This window comes from Equus quagga, chromosome 16, assembly GCF_021613505.1.
Source record: "Equus quagga isolate Etosha38 chromosome 16, UCLA_HA_Equagga_1.0, whole genome shotgun sequence".
Taxonomy (NCBI): Eukaryota; Metazoa; Chordata; class Mammalia; order Perissodactyla; family Equidae; genus Equus; species Equus quagga.
Window position 1 is genome coordinate 3365421 of NC_060282.1, and position 25671 is coordinate 3391091.

Consider the following 25671-nt stretch of genomic DNA (forward strand, 5'->3'; position numbering starts at 1 on the left):
CCGGGTGCCACCAGCCCCAGAAATGTAAGCGTGAAGGCTGTCCTTCAGGAAGGCATAGAGATGTCCAAAAGTGAGGGTGCAAGCTGAGAAGACGGCTCAGACTTTAAGTCAGGGGGGGAATTGCCTCTCGCTCTGCTCTTTGCCCCACACTATCACTGGTCGTGCCGGTCACTTGGAGTGTGGTACATGCTGCCTGGCACTGCTAGTAACAGGAGGTGCTCTCAGCCGGAAGTCTGTCTTACATAGTGTGGGGCCTGCACAGCACAGTGGACGGGTGCTAATGGGAATCCATCTCAAAGGCTGCCCTTCCTTCACCTCAGACCCCGGGAAGAGGCTGGCAGGCAGGGACACCTGAGGCTTCCTTGCCTGGGTCCCAGGTCGCTGGCAGAAACCACAAGCAAAGGCCCAGCTGTGCTTCATGCTGTTCCCTTGATGGGGGCCTTTCCTGCCCCTGTGCACGCCCACTGCCAGTGTGAGACCAGCCGCTGTCATTGCTGTCACCAGTGGGTGGGAACTGCCCCTTCCTAATCTGTGTCCCTGTCCCAGGGGCTCCTTGACCTCAGTTTCCCCCACACCAGATAGGGCAGCAGTGACCTACCCACACGGGCATTTCCCCCGTTCACCCTGGGCTGGGCACTCGCCTGCCACTCTTCTGCCTTGGACTGGCCGGTGCAGGTGTGCAGCCCTCAGGATGGTGGCCCTGACGGAAGCCGTGCCGGTATGCCGTGGGAGCATCGGGACCGTGGACCATCGGCCCCTTTCAGGAGCGTCATGACCTTAGAGGTGCTTCTCAGTCTCCTTTGAGCCTCAGTTTCCACATTTGTTTATTTTTTTAAAACTATTTCTTGTCAAGAACATCCTGTGCGTCACAGTCCGGGCACTTCTTACAGTTGATCTCATTCGGTGCTCCCAGGGCATGTGTTTTCCCATCCGACAGATGAGAAACCCAGCCTCTGGGAGGTGGTGGGAATGCCTCAGTGGGTTGTCAGGCGCTGGGCCGAGTGGCGGCCGTGGCTGCTGCCTCAGCGCGTCGGCCCTGGGGCAGGGCGTGCCCTCCCGTGTGCCCGCTTGCCTGCGTGGGGCAGTCCTGCTTCCACATCGCTCATCGTGGGTCGGCACGACGTGTCGTTTTCACTCGGGGAAAACGTGGTCCTCATGTCACTTGTCCTTCTGTGTAGCATCGTCCTTCTGCGAGTTGCTTCCTGGGAATAAGGAAAATGTCAGTGTTTGAATAAGCTAGGCACGAAACTTTTCGGGTGTCTAGTTTTACAGGAAGATGTTAGGTCTGTGGGGTCCCAGTGAGGGGACGGCGGTGGTCTGTGATGGAGTATTTCTGAGCTGCTCAGCTGGGAGGGAGCTTGGCTTCAACCCTGCTCCCACAGCCCCCCGCCGCCCTCCACGGCCTCTCTCACCACTGTGGTTCACCTCACCCAGGCGCTGGGCCCACGGGGAGCCTCAGATCTGCGCCAGCTGATCAGAGCCACCGTTTCAGGGACCCCCTCGCCCGCACAGCTACGTCTGTCTGATACGTGGGTGTGTGGGGCCCAGCCTGTGCTGGGGTCCTCGGGCACCCAGGGGTCCTTGAAGGGGACCCTCCCTCGGGACAAGCTGCCTCCCTGTGCTGGATGCTCTGGGCATGGCCCCCCGGCATGGGCGGTGTGTTCCTCAGGGCAGCTGTAGCATAGAGGGGCGTTTGGGTCTGGGCACACACCCCAGTGGGTCTCAGGAGACTTGAGGGGGCAGAGACCAGGGTTTGCTTCATCACCTCCTGGGGAGACTGACTGGGAGAGTCGGCCTGTGGGCCTGCGACGTGGAGGGTAGTGGCTTCTAGCTGTCTCCTGTTCTGAGAGCAGACGGTCTCCCAGAGGACTTTCTCATGAACATGGAGTTGAGCTGTTGGCCGGTCCTTAGAACGCTTGAACTCTGCCTGTTGGAGTCATCATGGTACTGTAGCTGCAGAAGCAGGGTGGGAGGCTCCTGTCCAGGGCGCACTCCACATGCCAGGTGCCGCGGTACGCATGTCTGTTTCCTTGTTTAATCTTCAGAACGCCCGCATTGTCCACGTGTCCACGTTACACGAGGGGACAGGATGTTCAAGGGCCAGGCTGCTTCCAAAGCCGTGCAGCAGGTGCTGGACAGAGCCCATGTGTCCCTCCCGCACCCCCAGCCTGGCTGGAAGGCAACGACGGGTGGGTAGAGCTCTGGCGCGTCTGGGCCTGGCCCCGTCTCCCAGCTCTGGAAGCTGCTTCCACATTCATCGGGGGTCTGTTGTCAGGCCCATGCACGCGTGCTGGCGAGGCTGCCGTGGTCTCAGCCGTGGGGTCGCGGTCTAGGGGGAGCCATGCTGATCGCGATCTTCCCTCCACCAGCATTTGTGGAGAGCTGTCTACAACACAGCAGCAGACAAGGCCTGCTGTCCAGACGCTGCCCCTTGGGTGGACAGTAAGAGACAAGGGAGCAGGACATGTGGAGATGGCGAGTGGTGTCGTGGGCAGGGACGTCTGAAGGACAAGGGGAGCTGCCTGGCAAAGATGGGGCAGCGCGCTTCTGCGCAGAGACAGCAGCCGTGGCAGCGTCCCGAGCTGGACGTGGGCACAGAGTTTCCTGAGAACAGAAGGTGGAGCCGGCGGCTGGAGCCTAGTGAGGAGAGAGGAGCTCTGGCTGGGGCTGGTTCGGCCAGTGGGCAGGGAGGACCTTGTAGGACGTTGGGAGCTGCGGGCGTATGAGAGTCCGGGGACAGCTCACTTAGGGTCTTAGAAGGCCACGCAGACTGCACGGTGGTGGGCAGTGGAGGGACGAGGGGAAGCAGGAGACCAGCTGGAAGCCTTTTGTGCTCAAATGAAACTCTTGGAAAAGTGCAGCTCTTCAGGGGTACGAAGGAGTTAGGTGGCACCAGGAGAAGTGGGAGGGAAGAGTGTTGGGGCAGAGGAAACAGTGTGCAAAGACTCTGAGCAGGAGGAACTGGCAGGAGCCAGGTGCTGGGGTGGGGGCGGGGGGCACGGAGCACTTCGCTGGGGGGGGGGGGGGGGGGGAGGTGATCCTGAGCCTCTGCCGGCAGGATTGGGTGGGTGGAAGTCTTCTCTCGAGTTAGGGGACTCTGGAGCAGATCTGGATTTGGAGTCTAGGTCAAGAGAAAGGTTCTGGGCCTGCTGGATTTGAAGATCCTTTATCCCTTCCTCAAGGCCTGGGTCTCAGGAAAAGCTCTCTGCTTCTTGGGTGGCTGTTGGCTTTTGGGACTGACGAAGCCATGTGGCTGTGAGAGGCAGTAGGGACTTGCAGCTAACCTTGACCTGTGGGTTTAGTTGGGGGCTGCGGGATGTGCCATACGTTTTGTCCTCTTCAGGAAGCTTCTGGCATCTCAAGCTGAGAGCCATGCAGTTTTTATAACCGAGGTGACATTGCTGTGTCCTCATTCAGACGTTTGCTTACTGCACTGTCTCTCCAGGAGCAGCGGAGTGGGTGGCTGTCTTACTGCACCGTCTCTCCAGGAGCAGCGGGGTGGGTGGCTGTCTTATTGCACCGTCTCTCCAGGAGCAGCGGGGTGGGTGGCTGTCTTGCTGCACCGTCTCTCCAGGAGCAGCGGGGTGGGTGGCTGTCTTGCGAGTCACGGCAGAGAGCAGCCAGTGCTTCAGCTTGCAGTGGGCCGTGCTCCTGAGGAGCTGCGGGAAGGGAAGAGCCCCTGGCTATCCAGAAGGCCAGTGTCCTGCTTGCAGCTGGTCAGGTGAATCCAGCTGGGCTGTTGAGGCCCCTCTTTGTTTAAAAGTAGGACCCGTCCCCCATCCCTGACTTGTTGGGAAGCCCCCAGGGCTGGGCTGGCGGTGCCTGGACACATATATTCTCTGGAAACTAAGCCCCAGCTCCGGGCCAGCCTAAGGGGCTGGAGAATGTTTACCTTACCAGAAGAAAGACCGTTCTCAGTGTGCCGGCATTCAGTTCATGGAGCCTTCAGTAGCTTTGAATGGCGCCGTTTCTAAACTGTTGCCTCCACCCAGAGTCACTCGTTGTAAACTCATGCAGTAAGCCACAAAGAACCTTTCTGGCCCTCTTCACCACAGGGAGCACGTAATGAATGAGCTGAATGAACCTGGCTGCTCAGGTTACATCTACATCACACAGCACTGCTGTTGCTTCTGTGCCTGACATCCAGGGGACCTGCCCCCGACGGCCAGGTCTGGGGACCGGCACCTTCTGGGGAGCTGCTCCTGCTCTTGAAGGCTGTGAGGAACAGTGACGCATGTGGGGGTGCAGCACGGGGGTCGGACATCTGGGGTTTAATTCCTCCACTCCTGGGCCAGCCCAGGCCCAGGGCGACTTCCTGGACCCTGGGAAGGGACTCAGGGGCCCCACACTCAGGAGCTCAGCAGACGCTCACAGGCCCCATTCCTTCTCACCTAAAAACACCAGGAATGCGCTGTTGCACGTGGAACCCCAGAAGAACCAGCTGAGTGTTCTTCCTTTTCTTTGTATTCCTCCTCCTTACCTTCCTGTGGCTCTGGGATTCTGGAACGTTCCTTGCAGCTCTGCGGCACTCCCTTCAGCTGGAGGAGGTGCTTGCACCTGTCTTGGCCCCACACCAGACCCTCCCTGCCCGGGGGACCCTTTCCCCAGGGCCCTGGTACTGGGTGCCACGGGGCCTGTGGGCGGCTCTGGAGGGCCGGGATCCTTCCCTTCCCGTCACTGGGCCCCTTGGAGATGGTTCCCCACAGGGCTCCTGGACTCAGGTTCGTCAGAGGTCACTCAAGGCTGCTGAGCGATTCCCACAGAGAACTGGTTCTCAGCAGTTTAATGTTATCGTGAGATTTTTGTCTGAGCACAAACATATCTTGATGTGGAAGGCTTTGTCCATTGAAAGAAAGAATGTAAGTTCCTATTCCCGTTTCAGATCTTTTGTTAAACATTTACAGGCAACTTTCCCGTTCCCCTGACCCCCTCCCCCCAAAAGTGCCGTTTATCAAAAAAGACGTTTCGTTGAATGGAAGTGGCGCGCACGACCGAGCGTGGCCGCCGTCGCCTGTGACCTCACACCGCCCTCGGACGAGCGGTGACACACTGAGCATTTCCTGTGAACAGGGAGCCTTCCTGGTCCCACCATTGTTGTTCAGCTCTTGCCTGGAAGAAAACAAAAATTATTTACTAGGGACCGGTGTTGTGTTTGTTTAGAGCCTGGCTGGGAAATGCCCCGGCGGAGGCGTCCCAGCGGCAGCCCCGCCGGGCCCAGGGGTGTGTTCTCACTGCTGCGTGGGCGGCCGGAGTGGGGCTCGCTCACCCCGCTGGGGCTGCTTGGTGGACGTGATGAGGAGTGTTTGGTTTTCTTGCCAACGTGCTTAAACATAGAAAGCTGCTGCCCAGTGTCCCTGTGGTGCCAGCTCTGGGCACCCATGGGGGCCGGGGCGTCACCCCCAGCTGTCCCCATAACCCTGACCACTGGGCTCAGGTGTAGACAACTTCTTGGTGGGCTTGCAGTTTCTGTGCAGCCTAGAATTCACTTTCAGGAGCAAAGAGCGAGACAGAAGCTGCTGTTGGTCCTGTTTGCTCGTCTTGGGCTCTCCCACCTGGCCTGACCAGCCTGTAGTCTCTGCAGCCTTTGCTCTGTGGCTCCCTGCGTGGGAAGCCCTCCCTGGATTTGGGCGTCACAGTGCAGAATTTGAGAGAGGGAGTAATTCAGCGCAGAGGAGGAGCAGCCGCTCCGCTGGGAGGAGGGCCTGGGAGGGTGAGGAGCCCCAGGCCAGGTGGTGCTGGGGAGGTGTGGGCACTGCCACCCAGCGACATCTTCATCCAGCACTTGGTTTTGGTGCCCGCTGCATGCTGGGCATGATGCCTGATGAGCCAGTACTTGTGCCAGCACACTCTGCCCTCATGGGGTGTTCGGCCAACTCAAATAAATGAGGACCAGCTGGGTTGGCAGGTAGGTGGCACTGGTGACCTCTGAGAGGGCGGTTTCAGGGGGAGCTGAGGGAGAAGCCAGACTCCAGGAGGTAGAGGGGTGAATGGGAGGTGAGGGAGAGGAGCAGTTCGTATGGGGGTGAGGGGCAGCATTGATGGCACTGTGACTAGAGGGAGATGCACCCCCGGCCTGTCATGGCAGCAGTTAGTTTTGTACGGGCTGGAGCAAGAGGGGGCAGGACAATGTGCCGGGGGTCCCAGAGGCTCTGGATGGGGCCGTCGGGCAAAGGAAGGGAGGCAGGTGGGCTGAGGGTGCCGGCCCCTGGGCCCGTGGCTCAGCCCCAGCACCATCTCCCTTTGTCCCTCGGGGAGTAGAGCATGCTGTGAGTGGCGAAGGCTGCCCGGGTTCTGGGGAGCTCCATGGCAGGTACTCTGTGCCCTGGCAGCCCCTCCACTCCCCCCAGGCTGGCCAGCGCTCCGCCACATGATGCCTGCTGACCCTCGTTTTTCTAGGTGAGCGGGACACAGATTTGGGGTGAATTGCTGACCAGCACCCAAGTTGACAAACCTCTTAATGTGTTTCTGAGATTTGGGTTTAAATTGCTCGACCGTTTTCTGTTAGTTACATGCCTGTTGTCAGAAAGGGATGGCAGCACTTCCCAGTTCACGTCTGTGAACCCCGTGCCCAGAAGCTGTGCCCTTTGTACCGTGGCTGCAGGCCAGAGGGCGTCTCTGTGTCTAAGGGGATGCGCCCACAGCAAGGCTCCCCTACACCCCCGACGTGTGCCCCCGACAGCGGAAGAGAATCTGCTGGGGGCAGGTGGGTGATTGCAGTCTACGCAGAGGGTCCCGGAGCACTGGCTCTGGGATTGCCGCGCTTGAACTTCAGAAACCTGTTGTGTTGGGGTGAGGGCGTGCATCTCCCCCATGTGGTCTGTCCCCCGTTCCTGTGTGCCACGGTGCTCTAGGAACAGCACAGCTCCGTGGGCAAATTACGTGACTGCCAGCATGTGCCAGGACACCCAGGAGTACGAACAATGCTTCCTGAGTCGAAATCATCCCGTCAGTCCTTTGGGTGGTGGCGAGGGGTGACATGAAGACACCTTAGCCCCGGTTGCTACCAGCAGGCATCTTCTGGGTGTCTGTGGGGCACAGGGGCCTGTCCCCAGGCAGCACCAGGCTTCTGTAGACACTGTGGTCCCTTGCACATGGGGGCATGAAGCCTGGTTTTCCAGGGGCACCTTCAGTGGAGGTGGCCGTCTTCTGTCCATGTGCAGGCAGCTTCTCCGTGAGTGTCCGTGTTGTAGCGTGTCCTGGGGAAGAGCAGGGGCTTTGCACCAGCCAGACCCTGTGGGGTCACGCACTTGCCGGCCTCCCGCTACCAGGTGGGGTGGGCGTGGGCAGTTAGCTGGGAGAGGGGTCTGGGCCGGGGCACAGCTCACACCAGGCCCTCGCACCTCACACAGCCTTGCACCTCTTAGGTGCCTGTGGGATGATTAAGAGCGCAATTATGGACAGTTCTTTTGTGGCCAGGTGCTGCAGCCTTTCATTGCCTGGTCACAACTGTCGTAGTGACTGACCGTGGCCAGAAGGAAGTGCTTGGCCCCTGTTTGTGCTGCTCCAGATGAGAGGCCAAATCTTTGAGGAACAGTTTATCCTTGCAGTTTCCTCCCTGCCTGTCATTAGCGAGGTGGAAGTGGGGTCTGGAGCTGATGCCAGGGAATGTGGTAAAACCATCGTTAAAGACAGCATTCTGTGGGGAGGGCAGGCATGCCCGTCCTACAGGTCCCTAGGTGGCTGCATCGTAGTGCTCACAGGTTGTACCTGGCGTCGCACGTGTGTGCAGAGCTCTGCACCTGTCCTTCTGACTCCAGTCTGCCCTCCGTCTACCCCAACCACCCTGCCTTCTTCACCTGATCCCTGGCTTCCAGCTCCCGGGCCCACCCCATGCAGGTGCCCAGGGCCCCCCGCCCTGCAGGGTGCAGTTGGTTGCTGAGGCATTGTGGGTGAGCTGACAGAACCCATCTTCAGACCCCAGCCCCAGGGCTGCTGCTGGCCCTCTGGTTGGCCTTGGGCCCCGTAGCAGAGGCAAGACCAAACCGGAAGCTGGAAGCTCCTGGCAGAGTCGTCAGTGTGGTACGGTGGCAGGAGGATGGGCTCTGGCAGTGGAACACCAATTCAAGCTGTTGGGAGTGTTCTTCCCCATCTGTATGAGCAAGTCTCCTCTCTGAGCCTTCCTTGCCTCACCTGTGGAACAGGCACAGTAATGCAAACCTCGCTGGGTACCTGTCAGGATAAATGCAGTGTGCCCATGCTCTGTAAATTGTATCACAAGATTGTCATCATCAGGACATTGAGAAACCAGAAAACGGGGTGGCCTGGTGGGCTCAGGGCATTGGGAGCTGTGCCCTCCTCCAGCTAGCTACCAACCTCCCATCTGGACTGTGCTGGTGATAGCAGCTTGCCCTGCTTGCCCATCACTTACCACGTGACCCATGGGTCCCACTGCCCTGTTGCCCAGTTGTCCCCATCTCACAGTCGGGAGCATGGGATGTAGAACAAGCTGGCAGTTGCTGACTGACACATTTAGATTCAGTAGGTAGTTGTTGAGTGCCTCCTGGAGATACAGCGGGACACGAGGTACATGTGGGTCCTTTCTTCCCAGCTTCCAGTGTAACAAAGCAGGACAGACGAGAGGTTATCATAGTACAGGGAACAGTAAAGCCAGTAACGCCGGCCTCACAGAGCTACTCTAAGGATCAGGGAAAATAATAGGACTCAACATTATTCATTTTTAAAACCAAGCAGAAGATAGAGCCCAGTAGCCCTATCAGAACCACCTTTCTGCAGTTAACAATTAGAAATTCTGGACAGAATGTAAAAACAACTCTGTAGACTCCAGAGCGCGTCAAGTAGCAGGAGAGGGGAATGGCACCGGTGGGTTTCTCACTGTCCTCAGGTTTTTAGCCTGGAGATTGGCCTCATTTGATGCCACATAGGGTGGCTGAAACTTTGTGAAATAGCTGCACTTTTACTGTCTTGAAGAACCTGCAGATAACCACTCAGCCACGGGGCGGCCCCTAAGTTTATATGCTCTGCTTTGGTGGCCCAGGGTTTTGACGGTTCGGATCCTGGGCATGGACATGGCAATGCTCATCAAGCCATGCTGAGGTGGCGTCCCACATGCCACAACTAGAAGGACCCACAACCAAAAATATACAACTGGGTACTGGGGGGATTTGGGGAGAAAAAGAAAAAAAGGGAAGAAGAAGAAGATTGGCCAACAGTTGTTAGCTCAGGTGCCAATCTTAAAAAAAAAAGAAAACCTGCAGATAGAGTTTAGGCAGAGTTAGGGCCAGGGGAACCCCGAACCCTGTGTGTCATGTCTGCCCCCCTCTCTGGCTGATCCTTGAAACGTGAGTTTAAGGGACACGTTTCAAGCAGCTCAGCTAAAGCTAACAGAAGGAACAGAGATTCCCGCTGCCCCCGTTGCAGGGGGAGGGTTTTGAGTTTGAGTCCAACCAGGTTAATTGTTAAAAGAAAAATATCAGCACTCTTCACAAGAATCTAACAGAGTGTAGCTCTACAGCACATCGTTCACAGTGTCTAGGGTACACCTCACTGTCGCCAGATATGCGGAAAAAGAAAGAGGATGTGACCATGACTCGAGCAAAGGCAGCAGTGGACCCTGCCCCACAGTGACGACTCGTGCTGGGATGATCAGACAAGCGTGTGTCACTGCTGAAGGACATAAAACATGCTCATAACGAAAAGTAGCAACTCTCAACCGAAAGAGAAGCTGTAAAAAAGAACCAAATGAAAAGTTTAGAACTAAAAAATGCCATATCTGAAATAAAAATGAGCCAGACGGGGTTAAGAGCAGGTTGAAGATGACAGAAGGAAGGTTCAGTGGACTGAAAGATGGGTCAATAGAAATGATTGAACGTGAAGAACAGAGCGAACAAAGACCGAACAGAGAAGTGACCAGAGCCCCGGGCAGCAGCGGGCCTGCGTCAGGAGGTCGGTGTACCTGTGACTGGAGCCCCAGAAGAGAGCAGGTAGAGAACGGGGCTAAAACGTGAAGAAGTGACTGAAAAATTTCTGAATGTGTTGTCTTAAATCTGTGGATTCCTGAAGCTCGGTGAACCCCAAGCAGGATAAACGTAAAGGAAACCTTGCTTAAGCTTGTCAAGGTCACACTGCTGACAGCCAGCAAGGAAGAGGGAGACTGGAAGAAATCAGGGAAGAGCCCATTTCATGAACAGTCCCAGAGTCACCGCAGCCTTCTCCTCAGAAAGTGCGGAGGCCAGGAGACGGCGGCGCGACTTCTCCACAGGTCTGGGGGAGGCAGGTTAACCCAGAGTTCTGTATCCAGCACAAGCATCCTAATACAAGTGAAGTAAAGAAATCTCAGATACAACCCAAGAGCTTCCGTCATGAGCAGATCTGCTCTGAAAGAAATGCTTGGGAAACTAAAGATAGTTCTTCAGGCCGAAGGGAAGGGATAGCAAATGAGCACTCAGATCTTAAGGAAGGAAGGGCTGGACAATGGGAAAATAAAGGGCGAGTGTGCTCTTCATCCCCTTACAGTAAGTATGACTGTTACAGCAAACATCTGAGCAGAGCGTGGGGTTTCCTTGTCTGTGGATGTCATCCCTGTGCCAGCTGCTGTAGTAAGGGGGCCGGGGGGACGGACGTAGCCAGCTGCCAGGTTCTCACGTGATTTGTAAGAGTCACCAAGTAGACTGAAAAGGCAACGTATAATGTCATCCTGAGAGCAGCCACTAGGAAATACTGCCAAAAAACCAATGTATAGAGTAAAATGGAATGCGAAAAAGCAGTTAAAGAAGGCAAGAACAGAGGAACAGAAACGAGGAGAGACAGAAGGCAGGCAGTGAAATGGTGGCCCTGTGTCAGCCGCGTCAGTCATTGCACTAAGTGTCAGTGCACTGGACAGTCCAGTGAGGACGAGAGATGGTCAGAATGGATGAGAACACGAACCTGTCCGTATGCTGTGTGAGAGATGCTCTTCAGATGCTGTGACGCAGATGGGTTGAAAGTAAAAAGATGGGTAAAGATCTGCTGTGCCGATAGAAAGCCTCCGTGGGCTCGGGCGAGTGTTAATATCAGAAAAAGTGAACTTCAGATAAGGGGTATTGCCAGCGATAAAGGAGCAGGCAGCTCACAGGGTGAAAGGGTCGGTTCAGTAATGAGATGTGACCGTCATCAATGTGTGCTCCTCATAAACAGAGCTGTAAGACACATAAAGCAAAAATGGACAGAATTAAAGGTTGAAATACGCAACTTTGCCATCATCGTTGGAAACTTTAACACCCTTCTTCCAGCGGTGACAGGACAGCTAAACACAAAATGGGAGACAAGGAACCTGCACAGCAGAACCCAAACCGCGTTCCACAGCAGGCTCAGCACACTGTCTGTCGAGGGCCAGGGCATCTTCTGCTCCGGGGGCCGCAGGGTCTATCTTGCAGCTGGAGAGCAGCCCCAGACAGGACATCACGAATGCGTGTGGCTCTGCTCCCGTAACGCTTTACTTATGGACACTGAAATTGGAGTGTCATAAAACTTTTTGCATGTCAGGAAACATTCTTATTTTGATCTTTTTCAGCCATTTAAAAATGTGGCCACCATTCTTAAGTTGCAGGCTACGCAGAAACAGGCAGTAGTCTGTCAGTCCTGTTCCAGAGCCTCTACCTGGAGGAGGAGAGGGAGGAGAGGAGTCTGGGTGCACATATCAGTCCCTCCACGTAGCAAGGGGACAACAGCTGGGACCCTGTGGTCCCCCAGCTGGCACCCCTGCCCTGGGCAGCCTCCCGCCGGTCACGTGCCCTGGAAGGTGTGGGAGGATGTGCTCACTGGGCTCTGGACCCCGTCCTGGCTCCTGTCTCCCTGAAGTCCAGGGAAGGGTGTGTGGGGCCCCACGGCAGCCAGCTGCTGTCCCCCGTGAGATGCCCGCCGGGGTCCCCGGGGCCTGCGCGTCTAAAGCCTGCCCCTTTGTCTCACCAGGGCGGCCTGTCTCTTAGTCTGTAAAGATGTGGAAGCTCCTGCTCACGGCCCCTCCACAGCCAGGTGAACGCCTACCCTGCTTTCCCCCCACCTGCAGCACCCTGTCCACGTCCCCCTCAGACCTTGGCTCCAGGGTGCTGCCCTCCCAGCCCAGTCCGTCCCCGAGCACCATGTGTTGCCATGGTGAGCTTGCTCCGGTCCAACCTCTCCTGGGACCAGATGCCATAGGAGGCCAGGGACGAGGTCTGCTTCTGGCCGCCACACTGCCAGGGCGAGCACAGCGGGTCACAGGTGTGTTGTCTGTGCTCATCCACCGGCAGCTGGACCAGCGTTGCGGGCGTGGCCGTAACCAGGTGCCGTGATGTGATGCTAGAGGGGCGTGCGCGTGTCGCGGGGTGGCAGAGGAGGGTGGGAGCTGCTCCGGCACTTTTCATCTGGCCCGAGAGAGTGGGCTTGCTGGGAACCTGGGGTCCTGGTGACATGGGGCAGATTGCAGGCCAGGTGGGTGGAGGTGCTCCAGGGATGGGGTAGGCCAGCCACAGCCCAAGGACTGGGCCAGACCAGGTTAGCAGGGGCCAGCCAGCAGCAGGGGCTGGGGGTCAAGGGTTGGCCTCTCCAGGGGTGGAGAGGGCTGGGGGGTGGAGGAGGGCTTCCAGCTGGCCCTGTAGGTGGTCAGAAAAGGAAGCCAGCGGGGAGGTGAAGATCAACAGAGACGGACTGGTGCTCACTGGGCGGTGCTCTGGGGGCTTTCCCGTCTAGCATCTCTGGGTTTGGTTCAGTTTGACAGACGTGAACACCTCTGTGGGTCACGTACGGGGCAGGGATGAATAACCCAGTCCCTCCCCTCAGGGCTGTCTCTTGAGAATGTGTACAAGTGTTTCAGAAGGTGTGGAAATACACTGATGTGCCCAGGCGAGTGGGAGCTGTGGGCAAGTGGGGAGGCCTCCTGGCAGGGTGACCCCCTCAGAGTTCTAAGAGGAGCCAGGCCGGGATGTGAGAATCAGCAAGGGGTGTGCAGGAAGCCTGAAGCAGGAGGGCCGGGAGCCGAGGAGAGAGAGCCCCACAGGAGGGAGTCGCTGTGCATGCACTTGTGTGTGTGTGTGTGTGTGTGCGTGCAAGCACGTGCTGCAGCTCTGCAAGGAGCCACCTGTCACTAGGCTTCATTAGTAAAGTAGTAACCTGGTTAAAAACCCCAGCAAAAGAGTCTGTACGTTGGGGTGAGAGTGCTTCCTGTTCTGGAATCTTGACTGCATTTCACACTCTCTGTAGTTTTCTCGGGGAGTCGTTGCTGGGAAGCACAGTGCTGGGCACCCCGTGCTGTTGAATGTGGCCGTATCAGCATGGCCGGCCAGCCGATGCTTCCCTTCTGCGTGGCTTGGTGATGAGAGCGAGGAACCGGGCCTGCCGTATGAACCGTAGCTCGTCAGCAAACACACTCAGCAAGCCTCTCGTTTCCTCAAACAGCACATTCTGCTGACTGGAAACAGGAACAGGATTCACCCTTCCCAAAGTGCTGTGTGCGCAGAGGTCGAGGCAGACGCCTCGAGTTCTAGGCTGAAGGCAGCAGTATGTTAATGGGCACGTTAGCGATAGTTTCGAAAGGTGCTTCCCTCTTCCTCTGGAAACGATTTCCTCCTCCTACACGAGTTTATTTTTCTTGGTAGTCAGGACAGTATTATTATTCGGCACCTTTGGCGGTGTAAAACATCAGCCAGAGGACTCGCTGGCAGGCCAGAGCACCTTTTATTTTGTAAGTAAACTTTCTGTTGAAGTGTAGCATACGGGGAAGTGCATGACCCAAGTCTGCAGCTGGGTGCATTGTCACCAGGGACCGCCATCCAGATCAAGGAGGGCACATACCAGCCCCAAGCCCTCCCCTCCCAAGGGCAGCCACCCTGGCTGCCACCAGCAGAGGCTCATTCAGCTGCTTTGGGTGTCGGATAGGTGGAACCCACAGCATGTCTCTGCCGCCTCCAGCGCTGTGTGCGAGGGTCAGCCATGTTGTTGCGCCAAGCTCTGGCTTGTTCGTTCCAGTAGCTGCAGGGTGCTCTAGCACATGTGGATGCCAGAATTGTTTCTCCATTCCGCTGTCGATGGGTGTTGGGTTTGTGTGAGAGGGCGGCAGCATATCGGAGGGAGGGGAGCACGTGGACTTTGGAGTCAGGCAGCCCTGGTGTAAGTCCTGGGCCTCTCACTTTCTAGCTGTGTGACCTGGGGCAGATTACCTAATCTCTCTGAGCTTCAGTTTTTCCATCTGTAAAATGGGCACGATAATCCCTCCCTGGATGGGTAGCCTCGGACTCAGTGAGAGCGAATGTCCAGCGCCAGATACACCCCTTGGTTCCAGGTGGACGCTGATGCTTCTTCGCCTCCCGCTGCCCCTAAGCGGCCCCCTGCTGGGGTCATCGTGGCTGCATGTTCCCTCCTCCGGACCATGGTGGTAGATTCCGGTCATGAGGCTCAGGGTGCAGGCGGTGTGGGTCCTCACTGCCTCTCTGAGGCTGCAGTTCCTGCCCTGCCTTGTTCTAGGCTGACTGAGCTCAGTGCCTGGTGCCCTTGAGGTGACGTTGAGCAGGCCCCAAGCAGAGACAGAGGCCCAGTCAGTGCCAGTGGTGTGAAAGGGCCTCAACCTCGTGCTGTCCACGGGCGCCTGCTGTGTGGGCCCTGGCGTGGCACTCCCCACGTGTACACGGCTGGTCCACGCTCCACTGCGACTAGCATGTGCTGCTTGTTACGCTCTGTGCCCAGCGGCCGTGTGCACTTGCGGGCAGGTCACAGGGTGCCTGTCACAAGGCCCAGGTGCTGGCCTCTGGCTGCCTGGTGCTTCCCAGGGAGGCTTGGGTTAACTTCCGCTCGCCCAGGCTCACAGAGGGGAGCCTCTACCCTCAGCAGAGTCTCTCACCCGCGGGGCTGTGCACACAGTGGCACCATGTTCCCGTGCTTTGTGAGCAGAAGGCAGCAGAGTCCGACTGGGGTGGGGTGGGTCCGTGTGAGCGCTGCTCCGGGCCTGCGCATGTGTGACGGCCTGCGTGTCTGCTGCAGGCCTTCCGGAGCAGTATTACAGTCTCACCTGGTTCCTGAGCCCCATCCTTGGCCTCATCTTCACACCGCTCATCGGCTCGGCGAGTGACCGCTGCACCCTGAGCTGGGGCCGCCGCCGGCCTTTCATCCTGGCCCTCTGCGTGGGCGTGCTCTTCGGTGTGGCGCTTTTCCTGAACGGCTCTGCCATTGGTGAGTGTCCTCTGCCGCGCTGCGCGTCCTAAAATGTGCGTGGCTGAGTCCTGACTGGGAACAGCTTTTCGCTCAGTGAGACATGTGGGTGTTAGATGACTCAGACTGGCCGGCTGTGGGACAGCCTGGCCTCCCTGTGGTCCCCAGGCGGGGTGGCGGTGCCGAGCCCTTGGCCGCCCAGGCGGTGGCCGTGCTTGGCAGCACTGGAGCAGGGCCCACGTGGGAAAGCCGTAGGAACCTGTTCACAGGGAAGCGTTTCCTGTTGTGACCCATTTGTTCTTAATGCGTATCTGACACCACATCCTGTTTCCAGCATTATTTCAGAAATTATCTTTTCTTTTTTTTCTCCTTTTCTTAGGCTTGGTATTGAAAGTGTCCAGACCCAACTCCATGCTTGCTGTTTTTGTTTTGTGTACTTAGGTTTTGTTTTGCTTTTGTTGTTGTTCTGTTGTGTTTTTGATTAAAGCAGCTCTGTGTGGGAGCGTAGCTTTCACCTTGCCGGTGCCCATCAGCACTGCCAGAGACAAAACCTTGTTTTCTGGCAACGACTTTTTAAGATGGAGGCTTCCTCTGCCTTCTGACACCCACAGACTTACCCCAAGTCTGCAGCAGTTCAGGTGGGAGTCAGCGATGCTGGAACGCTCAGGAAGAGGCCACAGGAAACGTGGGGTAGCCGAGCCTCGCTGGCTTCTCAGAGGCCTGTGTGGGGGCATGCCGGGGCACCCTCCCTGAGCTGCACACCTCGGGGTGGCCTCCTCCAGCTGGGGTGTCTCCCAAACAGAAGTCCAGGCTGCCACTTTCTCAGCACCTACGGGCACTGCTGTGGGCCTCTCTGGCTGTCCCCTTCACCCTGGGGAGCAGCAGCCCCTTCCTGACTCTTACCTAGAGAGGACCCTGGGGCTTTCTCAAGGCTGTGTCCGTGGGGTGGTCCCGCCTCAACATGGCCTGGATGCAGTGAGCCAGGGGCTCTGGCACCGAGCCCTGGCACCCTGTCCCGTGCTGTGTCTGTGTTTCTTCAGGCACCATGGGGTCCAGGTGGCGAGCAGGGAGCTGCTGGTCAGAAACCCCTTTCCCAGCCCGCACGCAGGGCGGGTTTGTCTGCGTTCCAGCTAACACATCAAGCTCTGGCGCTGGGCCCAAGTCCCAGACTGTGGCCCACGGCCGGCTCTGCATCTTCATGCAAGAGGGTGCCCTTGGTCTCACGGGCGCTGCACCCAGTGAGTTGGTCTCTGGGTTCAGGGGCGGACTCCCTGAGGGAGGTGAGATGTGGTGTGTGGTTATAGCTGCTTCTGGGTGCTGACAGCAGCTCACAGAGGAAGTTCATGAGAAGCGAGACCATTTGCATCTGTCTCTTCAGAGCTGTTGCTTCTCCAGCCCAGGCTGCTCAGAGAATTAGCTTGAAAAGCTCTCAGTGGAAGCAGTTAATATTTTAAGTATTATTTCAGTTCAGCTCAAGGGCCTTCCAGCATACAGTACAAGTCACCTGTAGGTCCGGTTGTCTGCCTTGGTTGCAGTCTGACTTGTGAAATACCGGTGTCGGCCTTCAAAGGTGAATTCTCAGTAAAGCAAATTGGAAAATAAACACATGTTCACCGTGTGGCGTCAGTAAGATGAATTCAGACAGAGTCTTCCTCTGGACACCGCAGTGCAGGAACGAGCTATCATTGGGTGGTTATGTGTTCAGTAGATGCCAACCGAGCGCCCTGCAGACCCTGGGCCAGGCACGCACACGGGCTCCCTCTCAAGGCCCCAGCCCGGGAGCCGACGTGGAACCCTGCACGCAGCGTGCACAGGGGCGTGTGAGGGCCGTGCTGGTCTCACGTCCTCCTCGCTCACTGATGCTCAGTCAGTGCTCTCAACATGCCCCCCGGTGAAGGTTGGTAGGAAGGACCGTTTCCCCTTTTTAGGTCAGGTAATCTCTTTGGGGTTCGCCCAATAGCGAATGTGAACGGGGAGTAAAGGTAATCCTGCAAACGGCAGAAGTGGAGGAGGCAAAGCCCTTCTTGTCCCAAGTCTGTGCCCAGGAACGTGCCCCCTTCTGGTCGGAGTGGAGGTGTCACCCTCACCCCTTGGAGGTGACCGTCTGCATTATGAGCTGAGATCCGACTGCTCCATGTGCTCTGTCAGGTCTGGCCCTCGGTGATGTCCCTAGCCGGCAGCCCATTGGCATCATCCTCACAGTGCTGGGGGTGGTGGTCCTGGATTTCAGCGCTGATGCCACCGAGGGGCCCATCCGCGCCTACCTGCTGGACGTGGTGGACAGCGAGGAGCAGGACATGGCCCTCAACATCCACGCCTTCTCTGCTGGTGAGCCTGCGCCCCACTCTCCCTCCCCCCTGCATCTTCTACTCCCCACCCCCTGCTTGGCGCCAAGGACTGTGGGGATGGAGGCGGCTGCTCCTGAGACCGGCACCCCCACTTCGGGGTGGGCTTCCATGGCCCAGGTGCATCTGCACCTCACATGCCGACGAGTGAGGCAGTGAGCAGGGACCCCAGCCCAGCAGGGCCAAGTGACTGTGGGGCTGGACAGGGGTGACGTGCTGGCCAGGTGGCTGCGGCCTGGGGCCTTGTGCTGACTACTCCCTGTAGTCGGGCGGCTGTCCCATCCCACAGGGAATATCGACTTCCAGAGCCTAGGGGATGGCGGTCGGTGCCAAGGCGAGTCTGGGGCTAGCCGCTCGTGTTCCTTCCTGTCAGTTATCCGCCCCTCGTTTCTTAGGCAGGAATTTGTGAGGTCAGAATTCCAAACCCAGGGTCAGCTATAGGTTCTTGTTTGTTTTTCCTGCTGTTTTCTTATTCTGTCCCAAAAACATGTCCTGATTTGTGACATGACTGAGTGGCAACCCTGGGCCCTGATTGAGGGTGAAAGCCGGTCTAGATCTTTCCAGCCTGCCTGCCTCCTTTGGGGGCCCCAAGTGCCCTGCGTCGCTCACTAGCTGCTTCTGTCTCCTCCCACCTGCCCAGGCCTCGGCGGGGCCGTCGGCTACGTGCTGGGCGGGCTGGACTGGACCCAGACCTTCCTGAGCACCTGGTTCCGAACACAGAACCAGGTGCTCTTCTTCTTCGCGGCCATCATCTTCACGGTGTCGGTGGCCTTGCACCTCTTCAGCATCGAGGAGGAGCAGTACAGCCCCCAGCAGGAGCGGAGCGTGGAGGCAGCTGACGCTCTGCCCCCCGCCGCCCGCCTGAGCGTGCCGGATGGTGGTGACACCTTGTTCCCAGACGAGGTGCAGTCAGAGCACGAGCTGGCCCTGGACTACCTGGACGTGGACATGGTGCGGAGCAAGAGCGACTCGGTGCTGCACGTGCCAGACGCCGCCCTGGACCTGGAGCCCGAGCTGCTCTTCCTGCACGACATTGAGCCGTCCATCTTCCACGACGCCTCTTACCCCAACACCCCGCGCAGCACCAGTCAGGAGCTCGTCAAGGCCAAGCTGCCCTGCCTGTCCCCACTGCTCAGGGAACCTGCAAACGAGGATGAGACGCTGCTTGATAATCGCTCAAACGAAGCCAAAGTCCCAAACGGAAGTGGCTCCCCCCTAAAAGACGGCCTCAGCGGCTACACCAGGGTAGACATAAAGCCCTCAGCCACGTCCAGTTCCATGAGACGGCGAAGACACATGTTCCGCCGGCAGGCCTCCAGCACCTTCTCCTACTACGGCAAGATCGGTGCCCACCGCTACCGCTACCGGCGGGCCAACGCCGTGGTCCTGATCAAGCCATCACGCAGCATGAGCGACCTGTATGACCTGCAGAAGCGGCAGCGGCAGCGCTGCCGGCACCGGAACCAGAGCGGGGCCACCAACTCCAGCGGGGACACGGAGAGCGAGGAGGGGGACGGGGAGACCACTGTGCGGCTGCTGTGGCTGTCCATGCTGAAGATGCCCCAGGAGCTGATGCGGCTCTGCCTCTGCCATCTGCTCACCTGGTTCTCTGTCATCGCCGAGGCCGTGTTCTACACCGACTTCATGGGCCAGGTCATCTTCGAAGGGGACCCCAAGGTGAGCACCTGGGGCCCCACTCCTGGCGCTCGCAGGATGGTTGCGAGGGTGAGACGGGGAGAGCCAGCCAGGAGAGCTTGGCAGTGCTGATGGCTCGCTGCACCGAGCTTGACACGGCCTCGGCGTCAGGGCAGCCACTCCCCCGGTCGCCTCCATTGCCCACCGCCTCCTCGAGCCCCAGCACCCACAGGAGTCAGGGAGGTGCGCAGGGCTTTGCATGCAGGGGTGGGAGGTGCACGGTGGGCCCCCCTGTTAACGGGGTCAGGGGTCGTTGGGCACATCAAGAGAGCGTTGGCACCTGGGCCCACGGTCAGCAGGTAGAAATGACTGGGGCTGACATGAGGGCAAGACACTGTGATAAGCCGGCACGAGGTGTTCCTTCGGTTGTGCTGTGCCATGTGCCTCACTGCCCCAGAACTTAGTGCCACAAATAACGATCGGGACTCAGCCGAGTGGTGCTCCTGTTCCCCATGCCGTCAGCTGGCTCCACCTGTGGCCGACTCACCCCGGGGGGGCCGAGGTGGCCCCTGCACAGGCTCAGGCCTCCCCGCTCCACACCATCGCTCACCTTCCGGGTCCATCTGAGCTGCTGTCTGTGGCCCCTGGGCTCCGGGAGGGCGGAGTGGGAGCTGAGCTGCAGGTTAGATCAGCCCAGCTCAGGGGGAGCGAGGCTGGAGGGATCACAGACACCTGCCCAGACACCAGCCTGGCGCAGCTGCTTCTCCTCTCCACGGAACGATCACCTCTCTGGAGGAACCACCTGTCTGTCATTGAGATGGAAATAGCCTCCTTTGCCCAGAGGGTATGGCACCTGGTCCCTGCCCCCCTGAACCCCAGTCTTGTTTCTGGAACAGGCCCCCTCCAACTCAACGGCCTGGCAGGCCTACAACGCCGGCGTGAAGATGGGCTGCTGGGGCCTGGTCATTTACGCGGCGACCGGCGCCATTTGCTCAGGTGAGTTGAGCCCCGACTTAGCTGATGGTGCACCGGGAAACGTCAGCAGCTGCAGTTGTGGATGGGGCGTCCTGCTGCACAGAAGCGGGCCCTGACTGTGACTGAGCAGGCTGTCCCTTAGGGACAGAAGCATGGAAGCCTGTGCGGCCTCGTCTCAGGGAAAAGCCACCACAGGCTGGTGCCAGGACCTGGGTGTCCTGAGACCCCACTGCAGGCCGTCTTCCCCGGAGGCTCCTCAGAGAGGCTCTGGCCAGGGAGGGGCTCAGGGTGGTGGCAGGACTACAGGGGCTGTGCCCCCCTGAGCCCAGGGGAGAGGTCTTGGTGCCTTCGCCAGGAGGTGGGGAGAGTGGTATGGGCGGAGGACCCAGGGCTTCCCAAGTCTTGAGCGCACGCAGTGCGTCTGGGGCCTGCTGGCCCCTGCCTGTTCTTACCCAAACTGTGAGGGCGGCAGCCAGCTTCATTCAGCGTGACCGGGACTTGAGGATAGATGAGATAAATGCCGCACGGCAGTGGGAAGCCAGGATGATAGTCACACAACACTGTCTGTGCTTTGATAGAGGAGTGGTAGTGGTAGGACAGCGTCTGAGACACTTTCCTGGAGGAGGTAGCCTGCCACCTTGTCAGGAAGGGTGAGCAGGAGTCTAGCCTGCTGGATCCAGAGGGATGCCCATGAGGAAAACCAGCTAGGACTCGAGTTCCCAAGGCAGGATGGGTGTCAGGCCGGAGAGCGCCGCCGAGTGGGCCTGGCTTGATGGGAAGGATCTGGGCCTGGCCGGGGTGGCCTGGCAGGACAGCTGCAGGACAGGGTCAGGTTACGGGGTCTGGGATGAGAGGGCCGGCTTCTCCTGAGTGCTGGAGCTCCTGGACATGAAACGTGCACAGTGAGCTGACTGCTTCACGCATGGTCGGCGTGAATGGCCAGCTGTGCGGCATGGGCAGTGGTGCGGCAGGGCGGGCACAGAGGAGGGGATGCCTGCCTGTTCCTGAGCTGGGCTGAGTTCAGCAGAGGAGGTGGGGCGGCGAGGGGCGAGCGGTGGAGGGAGCCCCACAGGAGTGAAGGGAGCTGACCCAGCCGCTTGGTGGGCAGGGCTGTCGGTCACTGTCCTGTGGTCGCACTCTCTCTGCAGCCCTGCTACAGAAGTATTTGGACAACTACGACCTGAGCATCAGGGTCATCTATGTGCTGGGGACGCTGGGCTTCTCCATCGGCACGGCCGTGATGGCCATGTTCGCCAATGTCTACGTCGCCATGATCATGATCAGCACCATGGGCATCGTCTCCATGAGCATCTCCTACTGCCCCTACGCCCTGCTTGGGCAGTACCACGACAGCAAAGAGGTGTGTCCTCGGCTGCGGGGCCGGCGAGGGTGGCCGAGGGCAGGATGCTGGGGCACAGGGTCACCAGCAGGAACCGCACTTCAGGACAGATGATCAGATCCGTCTGCTCCAAAGCTTGTGCTCGTTTCTCTCCATCTCCAGCCACAGCTCCGCACCTTCCACTTGGGGGCTACTTGAGACACTAATGGCCCTGGCTGTTTGGTTCTGAAACGGCCCCTGAGGGGCACTAGAGCTGCTGGCTGCCTGGGTTGGTCCAAGGCACTGGCTGCCTGGCTGCTGGCCCACCTGGCACCGCCTGGAGGCTCTGGGTTCCTTCCACAGCGCTGCGACTGGGACCCCGGGAGGCTGCCTGCCGCCGGCGGTCCCTGCCCCGCGGGCCTGAGGGCAGCTCGGCAGCCGTGCTGGCCAGTCGCATAGGCAGGTCTGCACTTCCAGTAGCCATGTTAAAAAGTGAAAAGACCGTGAAATCGATTTTATTACCATATTTTGTTTAACACAGTACATCCAAAACATCATTTCGACATGTACTCAATACAGAAGGTTAAGATACTTTGCTTTGCACCGAGTCTTTGAAATTCCGTGTTTCTTTAACACCTTTCAAGTGCTCAGGAGCCTCAATGCAGGTGGAGGCTGGGTTCTCGGACTCATGTCCAGACCCTTCAAAGGGAAAGGAAGAGACCACAGAGAAGCTGTCTCTCCCTAAACCTAACCCGGGTTTAACCTTCTCGTCTCTGGCACGATTATGAAGGAAAAAATGCACTGTGAAGAGGTGTCTAACAAAGATGGAACTAAGGGAGTCCTGAGTGATGGCATTCGTTTAAATAGATTTTTTAGTTGAAGTTAACATGACTACAGCAAAGTACACCCATCGTGAATGAACAGCTTACTGCGTTTTCGGAAGGAGACACGCCTGTGCCTTCAGTGCAGACCGCACAGCGCTCCTCGCCTGGGCTTCGACACCCTGTGCTCCACTGGCCGGTTCGGAACCTTCCGTGGCTGGAGCATCTGCTGCTTTTATCTCACCTCGTGTCTGTGCTTCCTCCTGTCTTGTGTGTGGCAGTTTTTCCCTCTTTTTCCTGGTCCACTGTCTGGCCGCAGTTTACATATCCATCCTGCTGGTGGTGGCATGTGGGGTTACCACTGACCCTGCTGCCCAGAAGGTCCTTGCCCGTGTCCTCCGTGCACCTGCAGTCTCGATGTGCAGTCTGCCTCAGTGTGGGTTTTGTGTATGTGTGTGGTTTGAAGCAGAGGACAGAGACTATTAGTTTTCCCGTGGACACATGGCTGCCTGTCCCGGTGCCACTCATTGTAGGGGCCGCATGTTCCCTGTCCACACTGCACCGCCATCTTTGTCTTAAGTCAGGCGTCCACCTCAGCGGGGGGGGAGGGGCCTATTTGCAGTCTCTCTCATTGGTCTGGTCTGTCTGTCTTCAGACAGATGTTAGACTATCCTAATTAGTTTTATAATAAGACCTGAAACCAGGTAGTGTAAGTCCTACAGCGTTTTCTTCTTAGAGGTTGTGTTAGCTATTCTTTTTTTTTTTTTGTGAGGGAGATTGTCGCCGAGCTAACATCTGTGCCACTCTTACTCTGTTTTGTATGTGGGACGCTGCCACAGCATGGCTTGATCAGCAGCGTGTAGGTCCACACCCAGGATCTGAACTCATGAAGCCCAGGCCACCAAATCAGAGAGTGCGAACTTAACCGCTGCACCACGGGCCAGCTCCTCTCTTAGCTGTTCTTGACCACGTACATTTCATCTGAATGTTAGAATCAGCTTTTGAGCTTTTTATTGGAAACACAATCGTTATACAGATCAATTTGGGGAGAGTTAAAAGCTGTATAATATTTTGCTTTCTATCCATAAACATGGCATATTCTTAATTCCTGTAGCATTTCTCTGGGTTTTTGGACTTTCTACATACTCAGTCACATCATCCATGTATAATGAGTTTTATTTCTTCCTTTCCCGTCCTTACCATGTCTTAATTTCCTTGCCTGATTGCAATGGCCAGAACCTCCAATACCATGTTGAGTAGAAGTGGAACGGGGTGGGGGAGACAGGCTGGGTGGACCGTGCTCCGCCAAGCAGCCGAGTGGAAGGCGAGTTTCGGTTTGAGACTGCTGAGCTAGTTTGCAGAGCACGGGCATGTTGACTGACGGGTCTCCCTTTTGCACGGCCCTCACCACGTGCTCTCCTCTCTTGCAGTACGTGCACCACAGCCCCGGGAACTCCAAGCGCGGCTTCGGCATCGACTGTGCCATCCTCTCCTGCCAGGTCTACATCTCCCAGATCCTGGTGGCGTCTGCCCTGGGGGGCGTGGTCGACGCTGTTGGGACTGTGCGCGTCATCCCCATGGTGGCCTCTGTGGGCTCTTTCCTGGGCTTCCTGACAGCCACGTTCCTGGTGATCTACCCAGAGGTGTCAGAAGAAGCCAAGGACGAGCAGCGGGGCCTGCCGTGCCAGCCCTCGGCTGAAGGCGGGAGTGGCGGCGAGAAGCCCTCCGTGCTGAAGCTCTCCCGGAAGGAGGGCCCGCAGGGGCCGGTGGTGACGGAGTCGATGGTCTGAGCCACGCACACATTCCAGAGGGCGGCAGGGAGCGGGGCGCAGGGGCCGGGCGCAAGCTGCGCTCAGGCTGGCTGCCATTGCTCCGGGCAGCGCAGACCAGAGTCCTTCCCGCAGCAGGGTGGAGACGCGGCGCTCGCGGGTAGGTTAAGCCGCTGGGCAAAACGCCACGTGCATTCCTTTTTCCACGATTAAAAAATCATTTTGAAATCTTTTTTTTAATTGAAAATGATCTTTTAATTTCAATTCTATCTTTTGTTCTCTGGGTCTATTATTCTGCATGTTTTTAAATTGTAGACCAGATTTACAATACAGACAATAAGCAATTTAGGAAAAAAATAAGATTATGCATTTCTAAAGTTATAATTGAAAACAAAAATACCTGATTCCTTTGCTGTATGTTATCTGAATGCTTCAGACAACAATCGTGCAGTCGGTGACTAAAACGTTTCTGTCACGTTTCTCTCTGGACGCCCACAGGGATTGGAGCTCTGTCAGATCTCATCCCCTTCTGTTGGTGCTGCAGCTGTTGGAGAGTATTTTTCTTTATGATTATTATAGAAAACGTTTTTTTTTCCCCGAAAACTGTGGTTTTCTTAGAAGAACAGCATCTCCTCTTTTCCTCAGAGGGTTTGACAAATTGTGCCTGGGCAGCCTCGCTCGTGGGCGGCGGGCAGTGGTAGCAGCCACGCACCAAAGTTGGGAGGAGGCAGGGCCCCAGGCTCCCCTGGGTGGAGAAGGGCCATCCGCAAGGGTCGCTTCCAGACGCCCCACCAGGGGGCTGGGATGGGACACCCGCCAGGGGCAGTGTCAGGACTGGCAGAGTTGCGCGCGCATGCGCCGTGTGCGCGTGTCCCTGCCCGGCTTCTGACCTGTCATGTCTGTCTGAAGCTCCCAGAGAGGCTGTGGACTTGCTCGTTGCACTTTGACTCATCTTGAAACCATTTGCTGGGGAAATCACAAGGGCAGAGCTCCGGGGGCGGCATTGCCCGCGTCCTGCCCAGGCCTACCTCGGGTGTGCGCGGGCCGGCATGCTTCTGATCTCCTCCCACCTGCGCACTCCGCTCAACTCTGGAATCAGGACGCCTGCCAAGTGGACAACGCGTCTGGCTGGGGCCGAAGGCCCGCTCACAGGACAGCGCCGCGCAGCGCTTCTGGTTCGGCATAGAAACCAAACCCGGACTTGGGCAGGCACAGTCCTCACGTGCTGCAGCTGTTGGGAACTGTTCTCCAGGCCACAGGCTCGCTCAGCGAAGCGGTGTCTGCGTCTCCCAGTGGGGCGGGCAGTCTGAACCGGCTGATCTCAGGAGACAGGGAGGCCGCCTGCACAGCGCCCGGCTAAAGGAAGACAGTTGTCATCCTTTGCTGCCTCAAGTTGGTGTTTTTTTAAAGTACTTTTAAGTGCATGAGAATCATGCTGCAATATGATCATTCTAAAGCAAATATATATATATTTCAAGAAGAAACTAAGCAGTTTTTAAATAAATTACTTGAATTTTCTGTGTGTTTAAAGGAATGACTGTTTAATGTCCTTGACCAGCCTCTCGTCTTGCCGCGTGTCAGCCGCTGGTGGCACTTTGTAGGTTGTGTTACGTGTCCAAGGAGCCGTGGTGCCTATCCACACCAGATGCACTCCTCGGGCCTGGCATCCTCCCTCGGAGCCCGGGATCCCA

The 25671-nt window shown here is 57.6% G+C and overlaps 1 protein-coding gene across 5 annotated transcripts in view; it reads left to right on the top strand.

Moving 5' to 3' along the window:
* SLC45A4 (solute carrier family 45 member 4) overlaps positions 1–24212 on the top strand; it is an 89386-nt gene extending 65174 nt beyond the window's left edge. For 3 of the 5 annotated variants that reach the window (XM_046642363.1, XM_046642364.1, XM_046642365.1), the window contains exons 2-8: positions 14950–15138; positions 15497–16355; positions 17266–17445; positions 18103–19139; positions 19994–20093; positions 21221–21432; positions 23642–24212. In XM_046642363.1, the coding sequence (XP_046498319.1) occupies positions 16163–16355; positions 17266–17445; positions 18103–19139; positions 19994–20093; positions 21221–21432; positions 23642–24001 (2082 nt within the window). In that variant the 5' untranslated portion in view covers positions 14950–15138; positions 15497–16162 and the 3' untranslated portion in view covers positions 24002–24212. The remainder of the gene's footprint in view (positions 1–14949; positions 15139–15496; positions 16356–17265; positions 17446–18102; positions 19140–19993; positions 20094–21220; positions 21433–23641) is intronic. The other 2 variants (XM_046642362.1, XM_046642361.1) reach the window with 1 other exon arrangement.
* The last annotated feature ends 1459 nt before the right edge of the window (positions 24213–25671 follow it).